Source organism: Oryx dammah, unplaced genomic scaffold, assembly GCF_014754425.2.
Source record: "Oryx dammah isolate SB20612 unplaced genomic scaffold, SCBI_Odam_1.1 HiC_scaffold_18, whole genome shotgun sequence".
NCBI lineage: Eukaryota > Metazoa > Chordata > Mammalia > Artiodactyla > Bovidae > Oryx > Oryx dammah.
The window spans coordinates 100,768,461-100,777,304 of record NW_024070202.1 but is presented as its reverse complement, the minus strand read 5'-3'; the positions used below and the strand labels follow the sequence as shown (position 1 = coordinate 100,777,304).

Genomic DNA, 8,844 nt, shown 5'->3' with positions numbered 1-8,844 from the left:
TCAGAAAAGCAAGACTTACTGTACTGAAGATAATTAAGGATAAAGTGAATTATAACTTTTAAATATATAAATCATCCAACTATTATCCAGATTTAAATCATCCACCTCAGCAACCCATAATAATTCTTTCTGGACACAGACACAATCTATTCACTAACACCAGACTTCCTTGGCAGTTCAGGGATTAAGACTCCATGCTCCCAATGCAGAGGGCATAGGTTCGATCCTTGGTCAGGGAACTAAGATCCTGTATACTAAATAGCATGGCCAAAAAAAAAGTGGATGAGCTATTCAGTAACACCATCACTTATGTTATAGTACTAACTTGAAAACAATACTCATTAAAAAAAAATCCTTCAACATGACTTTCAAACCTATCCACATTATCAGTAAATGTATAATTTAAGTATTCAGATGAGCTTCTGGGTAAATGGTGCAAGTACCTGTTTGTCTTCATGGTTTCCCATGACTTACTGTGCATGTGTTTAAGAAGTCAAAGAATAGACATTCTAGAAGGTCACTACTTAATAAATACCTATCTATATTCTACAACTTACCACATTATGCTTCTTCCATTTTTGGCTGAAAAAGACATATATGCTATAAAGTGCAAATTTCTTCATTATGATGGCAAGATGTTTTTCTCCCCTCAGTATTTTCAACTACGTAGTCAGGAAGAGCATTTGACAATTCATCAATACAGTATTCAATTCAAATTCTAAAAAAATTAAATGAGAACGTTTCACTGGAACAATAATAAGTTAATGAGAATCAATAGAAAACATCATTTTTCTTTTTTTCTAGAAATTATTTTGGTTTACATAAGAAACAGTAATTCACAAGGGTGGACACTGTGAGACAGAAGGCAAAATTTCAGAAGTGGGTAGCCATCCAATTATGCCATGAAATTGAAAGAAAACTAGAGTTCACTGAAAAATGTATTTCTCATTTCATGCCTTGGTATATAAAGACTAACATGAATCTTTCAAATATTCAGTGTTTATGCTTTTTGTATTAAAATACAAGTGCCTCTTGAGACTTCATGTCCACTATCACTTAATGTCGTAAAATTTGCTAAGTATGGACTCGTGCTAATGGGCCAAAGAAAACATTCTGTGGAATGTGGGTAGGTAGTTGAGTGGGTGCCAAAGGAAGGATGAGAACTGCTATGGAGAAGATGTAGGACACTTAGAAACAACCATATGTTTTGTTATTTCTTAGAGACACTTTCAACATCATACTACATCACAACTTTTTGGCATTAATGTATGGGATGCTGTATTGCCCCCAGACTGAAAAGAGTGGTTTGTAACAAACAATGCTTGTACAATTTTTCCTTGTTTTTCAAAGTGTAAAACATTTTGAAGGTCATCCTTTCCTCCCAGGATGATTATTTTTTATTTCACAAAAATCAGTTAATTTGGAGGAGAGCAAAGCTGTATGTCAATGAACTGGTTGCAATCTCATCAGGCAATCAGACGTGAGATCAACACAGCTGTTGGAACCGAAACAGTCAGGAAGATTATAGTTAGAGGAGTATCAGGAACACAGAGGCAAAAAGCATTGTTGTCATATGGGGTGACACCAGCAAAGATTTATTAACATATTCCTCCAAGAGATATTTAAAATAAGTGCTATGTTTTCAAAGATTATAAAACAGTATAGTAGTAATATGGGTAGAGTTTGGGTTGTTCTTTAATGTCTCCCTTCAAAAGCAAATACTACTTTCTTTTAAAATTAGGTGTATAAAATCTACCTTTGTCACTCTGAAGCCACAAACACCATATAACATACTCAGATTTTCTGTATAATATATTTATTTGCATACAGAAATATGTATTTCTATTATACATTTTATTACTTTATTTATAGAATATGTATATTAAGCGTACAGCATATTCCAGGAAGATACATTAAATATGCACACAGTTCATGCTGTAGCGTGCACCCTTTTAAGAGAAGCATATTTGAGAGGCAAGGTATTGTATATACATGCTGAAAATACACTTTGCACAATTCATCCAGCTTTGGGTGCTTCCCTAATCTATTTGCAACACCAGTGCTGTGGTTGTTGAAAGGGATACTATCAAACTGGGGAAAAGGCAACTACCAGTGAACTAGTAGGAGAAAATAAAAGTAGATTGCATTTCTAAGTATATGTTGCCATCATTTGGAACTCCCATCTCCCCCAGTGTCATATCTTTAGGGTCGAAAAGCAGTGAATGGACAAAGAGCCAGGAGTATGTGGAAACTCCAGCTTTAACATTCACCAGAAAGCATATCCTACATGACTTATTATATTGATGATTTTGTCCTACCACTTGGGGAGGTGGCATTAAGTTAATGATGAACTGGTAAAAAGGCAATCATTTCTTTCTTCAAGAAATGAACTGGCTTTTTCACATTCTTAAGCTCTTCTTATAAGACCACTCTGGGATATTTACATTATTGCTATGAGGAAAGAAGAAATTCTTGACAGATATTTACCTTTCCAGTGAAGATAAAGGAGATGAATCATGTTGTTTTTGAAAGAGGCTCTTAATGTTTTTGAGAGGAAAAACAGCAGCTCCAATAGAAAGTGACCATATCAATTGCAGCCATTTTAATAGCCAGTTACTTCAATTAACTGGACTCCGTGCAATCCTAACTGGACATTAAAATGCTGGAAACGATGTGTTGTGTGCGTGGTACGGTGATTTGGGAAATGCACGTGTCCTGTGTTCCCAATCTGTAAATTACAAATACACCAGACTCAATGGATGACAGTGGTGTCTGGTACATGGTTGGTGAAATTACCTTTTTCAAACAGATGAACAGTTTGCATTGATGTCCTAATAGAGATACAGGATTATTTTCCCCACTTATATAAAGCAAGCTCTAGAATCCCTTAAAACAGGATTTCTCCACTTCAACTCTGCTGACATTTTGTACCAAAAATATCCTTAGTTGTGGGATCTATCCTGTGCATTGTAAGCTGTTCAGTAACATCCCCAGAGCCTAGTCACTAGATGCCAATAGCGCTCCCTTGAGTTGTGACAACCAAAAACATTCCCACACATTGTTAAATGTCCCCTGGGAGGCAAAATGGTCCCTGGCTGGGAGCCACTGAAATAAACAAATCCAGTAAATAGTTAATGCAAGCCTCTGGATACAGTCTCCACATCTTTCTAATCATCTACTATTTTCAGTATTCTTTTCACTTTTTCTGATTCCAGTTGACAAAGCATCCATGATGTATCAGTCTATATTCAATTCCTTTCTTTAATTTTTGGTGATTTCTTTTTCAATAAGGTTGTGGTAGATATGGTGAAGACCAAGAACAGAAGAAAGGAAAATATGCAATGGCAATGGAGAGTTAGAGGCAGTTTGATTCATGATGAGTTGGATTGTTAGAGGAGACCAAAAAAGACCCAAATCCAGAATCCTCAATCCTTGAATCCAAAGAGTTCAACCCAACTAAAGCTGAATCTACATCGTAACAGCACAAGTTAATACGTGAAATATTCAGCCAGTCAATTGTTTTGTATACAAGGAACCAAACAGCACATTTGCTTGATGCACTTTCCCCTCAATTGATGTGTTTACTTGAAAAAACAAAAATAAATATGGATTTAAAATGTAAAAGTTTCATATTAAGGTAGAATAAAGGTACCAGTATGAACTGATGCTGTATGTTTATAAATAGAAGATTTGGTTGGGAGGGATGACTAAAGTTATTGAACCAGAAAGTTATTTTTATAAAGGATAACTTATGTACAAAAATTATTGGCACTTTGCTTCTTACTAATTGTTCTTTTTTGTTGTTATTTGCTTTGTGCTTTTTTTGTCAGCTCTCAAAATTGTTGAGATGCCATCAGTGAGGCAAGTCACACAAAATAGTTCTAATTAAAGTGCTAAAGTCGAATACTGACAAATTCATCATGCAACTCACATGGATACTACTGATCAAGATATCATAGAGCCCATAAACCTAAAATGCAAAATATGAAATTTGAAAGGGGTTTTATAAATTTAATTTCTATTGATTGAACAATCTTAGAAAATCTGATCGGAAGACTATAGGAAATACCGTAAGAAAAAAAGTTGAAGGGTAAAAATAACTAAGCTTGAATCAGTATTATTGTATATTTATTTGGGATCCCAATAAAAATGTCTATCTTAGATAGACAAGGGTAATTGTTCCTGATATGACTTTTCTATGGTCTAGACTTTAAAAATGGCGAGAAGTGGCATAGGTACAATAAGAAATCATACACAGACAGGTTAATTGTTCCTGATACGACTTTTCTGTGGTCTAGAATTAAAAACTGGTGTGAAGTGGCACAGGTGCGGCCACCTACTCTCTCTCAGGTTCTGTTGTGCTTGCTCGGCCCGTTTAGTTATCCATGACTTTTCTTCCATAAAGGTTACTACTTCTATCAACAGCATTTTGAAGTTAAAAAACTTTAAGGGGAATTGACAATTTGAGGAATACAAAACACGTGGTTTCAGTAAATGTTCTCTATTTTTTTTTTCCCCTCCACAGGTCATAAGACAGTTATAAATCTCACTTGATTATAAATTTAATATCATCCCTTCTCAAGCATTGAAGAGAAAGTTTTATTCTCTTGGGATTGACCCCAAAGTCATTGGTGTCATGTGAATAACTTAATCCTATTTAAGATTCCAGATGAATAAAGCAGCATCTTATTCCTGCTTGCAAAGGCTAAGAGTTCATGTTTTACAAGTTAGCATGTCATACATAGGTCAGGCAGATCAGGTTGAAACAGGATGCCCTTTCAACCTTCTATTTTCTTATCTCAAAATTCACCTGGCCTCAGTAACGTTTCTCTAAAAAACAAAAAGAACATTGTTGAATTTGATGAAACCTCATTTAAAAAAATTGACTTTGGTTTCTCAAGCATGTTTATATATTAGGTAGACTATTCTATTAAAATAAAGGGATTGTTTAGTATAAAACCAGATTGATGAAAATATTTCACATAAAGAATCATAAGTGAACTAAATCCTCACAGTTTTATACCTCCAAAGAATGCAAAAGACACAGTGGGCAGGGGTGAAATACCCTTTCTCCTGACTGTCTCTGTATTTACTCAAAGTCCTACAGATTTTGCACTTACACAGTGTAAAACATGGAAGTAAAAAATCCGATGCCATATGACAAAAATAATGATGCAATCTAGCTAAGTTTTTGTTTGTTTGCTCTCTTTTTATGATGGGAAAGGGGAAAGATAAAAAAGATAAGCATTTATTATGTTGCAATTCTCCACATAAAATCATAACAAAAGAATAATGTATGTTTAACACTCTGGAGGCCATTTCTACATCCTTTTTGATCTTGTTTCTTCACTTCCCCATTGTATAATGGCTTTCTTTATGTTTAAGTCTCCAGGTTAGTTTGTAACTGTGGCCTTTCACTTGGGAACACAAAAATGAAAAAACACAGCGAGGTTATTATTCTTTTTGTGCAGAGATAAAATTATAGATTCAGAAGCCCTTCTTCAAGAGAGTACAAGAAAGTATAGGTCACTTCTTAAATCCACAGTTTCAACATGTCTCCTTTATGGTCTCATTGTTCCTCAACTGACAGGGTTTATAAGGTACAAGTTTCTCAAACTGGAGCATAGGCACCACAGAGTGTCACTGTTGGGCTCCTTAACTGCACATTCCATGATAAGACTATAAAGTGCAATGGCAGAGATTTGAAGACTAGGAGCTCTTTTATTCTGTTTCCTTTCACGAGGCTCCCCTTGACTACCTTTCTTCTCTACAAAGATGCTTTACCTTGTAGCGCCTATGTTCTTATAATGACACATGAGAAGGTGTTTAAAGGTCTTCTTGAAGGTGGCATTACAAAGTGCATAGCAGGCAGGGTTGATAGTGCTATTGATGTAACAGAGCCAATAACCAATTGTCCACACTGTGTTGGGGATGCAGGGTGCACAAAAGGTGTTAATGAGCACCATGACATTGTATGGGGCCCAAGTGATGATGAAAGCCAACAGAATAGCCAAGATCGTCCTGGTCACCTTCTTTTCCCGGGAAGGAGGAGGCTTCTTTTTGGCAGGCTGCTTAGTCATTTTCACAATCTTGCGAGCCACGATGTTCTGTTTTTCATCTCCATTCTGACCTGAAGAACCAACTAGCTCCACGGTGGTATTAGTTGGGGTACATGAGTCACCTTTTGGGGTCTTGGTGACAATTTTGATGCACGTTTGCTTTGAGTTCTCATCTTTGGAATGGCCCACAGAAGTGGAAACTGTGTTTTCGTCCTGGGTTATTTCATCATCTCTCATATTAGAGGCAACAGCACTGACTGAGGTGGAATCATTGGAGCTCTCTTTCTCCTCCCCCTGGACACAGTTTTCAGTTACAGTATCTCTAGGAGTTTTGCCATTCTGGATTTTGTTGTGCTCCAAGCCATCAGCACTCCCAGGCATGTTGTTGTTGTTTGGCTTCACTATCCTTCCTTGAACCAGACTTGGAGAAACTGGATCTTGGTTGGCCACCGGCTCCTTCTTGTCCTTCTTGATCCTGCTCTTACTGGCGCGGGATATGTGCCAGTATAACACAGTCATGATGATCACAGGCAAATAGAAGGCTGCAATGGCCGTGCCAAAGGTGACAGCCGCATTGGAAAAAAACTGAATGTAGCATTCCCCATCCTCCACAGTTCTCACCCCTACGATGAACTGCCAGAAGAGAATGGCTGGAGCCCAGAGGATAAAGGAGAGGACCCAGGCAGCTGCGATCATCATACCTGCCATTTTTGTGGTCCGCTTGACGGGATAAGTGAGTGGTTTCGTGACGCAGAAGTATCTGTCGAAGCTGATGATGAGCAGATTCATTACTGAGGCATTGCTGACCACGTAGTCCAGGGCAAGCCAAAGGTCACACACTACAGGTCCCAAAGGCCAGTAGCCAATCACAGTGTAAAGGGTATACAAGTTCATGGAGAAAACACCAATGATGAGGTCAGCACAGGCCAAGCTGAACAAAAAGTAATTGTTGACGGTCTGGAGGTGGCGATTGACTTTAATGGAGACCATGACCAGGATGTTCCCAATAATGGTCACCAAACTGAGGGACCCAGCCACAAGGACAATAAAAACCACTTCAAACGTCTTATAAGGACTGGTCAGAGCCACATTGTTAGAGGAGTTTGTTGAGTTATTCATTTTGTGTTCTCTAATCAGTAGCCAAGTAGTCAAAAAACATTTAAACCTGTAGGGAAATAGAATAAAATTAACAAATACATAATATAAACACTGCTTTAAAATACATCAATCTCCTCCCTTTTGAACCATATTTTTTACTCCAAAATCTTCCTTTTTCCTCCTACATGTTTATTGTGACTACCTACCTCAGTCCCCCACATAAAAAGCAAAACTTTCAATGAAGGATTCTAAAGATCCTTTCAGGCTGGCAAAGTATTCGAAGTATGATAACATTTTGAATGTGTTCATATCTAAAACTGAATATCTGTCATAAGTGAATTTACCTGAGCATAGTATTGATGAATTGAACTAAATAGGCCAAAATTGCACATAAAACTTTCCAAAGCACCAAGAGCTTTCTGGTATAGACATAAAGACGAATAAACCAACAGGAGGACAAAACTGTGGAGGAAGTATAAAACAGGTATTGAGTGTGTGATTTTTATAGTCAATATTGAGTGTGTGACTTTTTCCGCCTGGCTGCTCTTTTTCATAATACTGATAATGATAATAATAAAGGAAAGATAATCATGACACTTTATTAGCCGATGCATTCCCCCCATGAGTATTATTTTTTCTGATCTTCGTTTTACACTTGCAGTTAGTGTCCCATCTTTAGCATATTCTATGTAGTTAGCAATATTCCATATCCTAAAGAAAGGTATATTGATACGATCGTACCATTTTTTGAATTTTTTTCAAATCAGTGCCAAGTCCATCATCTTCTTGTTCTTTCAGGCAAATCTTTGATACAGTCTGGCTAGAATTTTGATTTGTTTGGCAGAACAGGAAACTGAAGCCTGGAAAGACTGAGTAATTTATACAAGGTCACATATTAGGTCAGTGATAGAGATAAGACTAAGAACCTTAGTTTGTTCAACCATTCCCTCATTCACTCTGTCCTCACATTCCTATTAAGCAACTCTGGATTAAGCACTGTGCTATACTCTGGGTATTCCTTGATGATTAAGACAAGGTCCTTGCCCCTGAGAGGCATATGCTTTGGTGGCACGATGGGTTGGTAAAGAAGCAATTATTAAACTGGAGTGCACTTTCTGTTGTGTGTTTAAAGAAACACACGCTCACCATTTTCAGATAATACCACTGAAGTCTGGGGACAATTGAGCAATCTTTCATAAGGGACATAGGAAAGAAAGCTGAGTTTATCAAATGAGCTATGACACGTTTCTGGAGACACAACATCTGAAGGAAAAAGTAGCTCATGTTGACAAAAATCAACCAGTTGTGTGGATCAGAAAGCATTATTGAGAAATTATTTATTGTAATTTTGAGATTCAGAAATCTCCACTCAGGTCCCACTACTTAAAAATAAATATGGATGGCACAGTGGTGTTCCCTGAAACTCATGTATAAAATCAACAGCTAAGCACCTTCATAGTACAAATAGCATTTAAACAACTGGATTATTCTTGGAAAGCAAGTTATCTTCAAGTTTTTTTTTTTTTTTTTAAAACAGTGACTTAGGAGGAATTTAGCCTCAATAAATAAGACCCAAAATTCAGAGGCCATACGGAAAATATATGTAAACATTATAACTTGAAATTTTTGCATGGAAGAGTAAAAATAAAAATTGGGAAACAATATTTGTAAAAGCACATGATTACAA

At 36.8% G+C, this 8,844-nt stretch overlaps 1 protein-coding gene across 1 annotated transcript; it reads right to left on the bottom strand.

Moving 5' to 3' along the window:
- Positions 1–1,804: 1,804 nt before the first annotated feature.
- Positions 1,805–7,317, bottom strand: CHRM2 (cholinergic receptor muscarinic 2). The gene has a single exon (XM_040259952.1). It carries the CDS (start codon positions 7,176–7,178, stop codon positions 5,781–5,783), a length of 1,398 nt encoding a protein of 465 aa, XP_040115886.1. The 5' UTR covers positions 7,179–7,317; the 3' UTR covers positions 1,805–5,780.
- Between the last annotated feature and the right edge of the window lie 1,527 nt (positions 7,318–8,844).

Bases quoted from the DNA above. Each gene is read 5' to 3' on its own strand.
- CHRM2 (XM_040259952.1), bottom strand. From the start codon at position 7,178: ATGAATAACTCAACAAACTCCTCTAACAATGTGGCTCTGACCAGTCCT.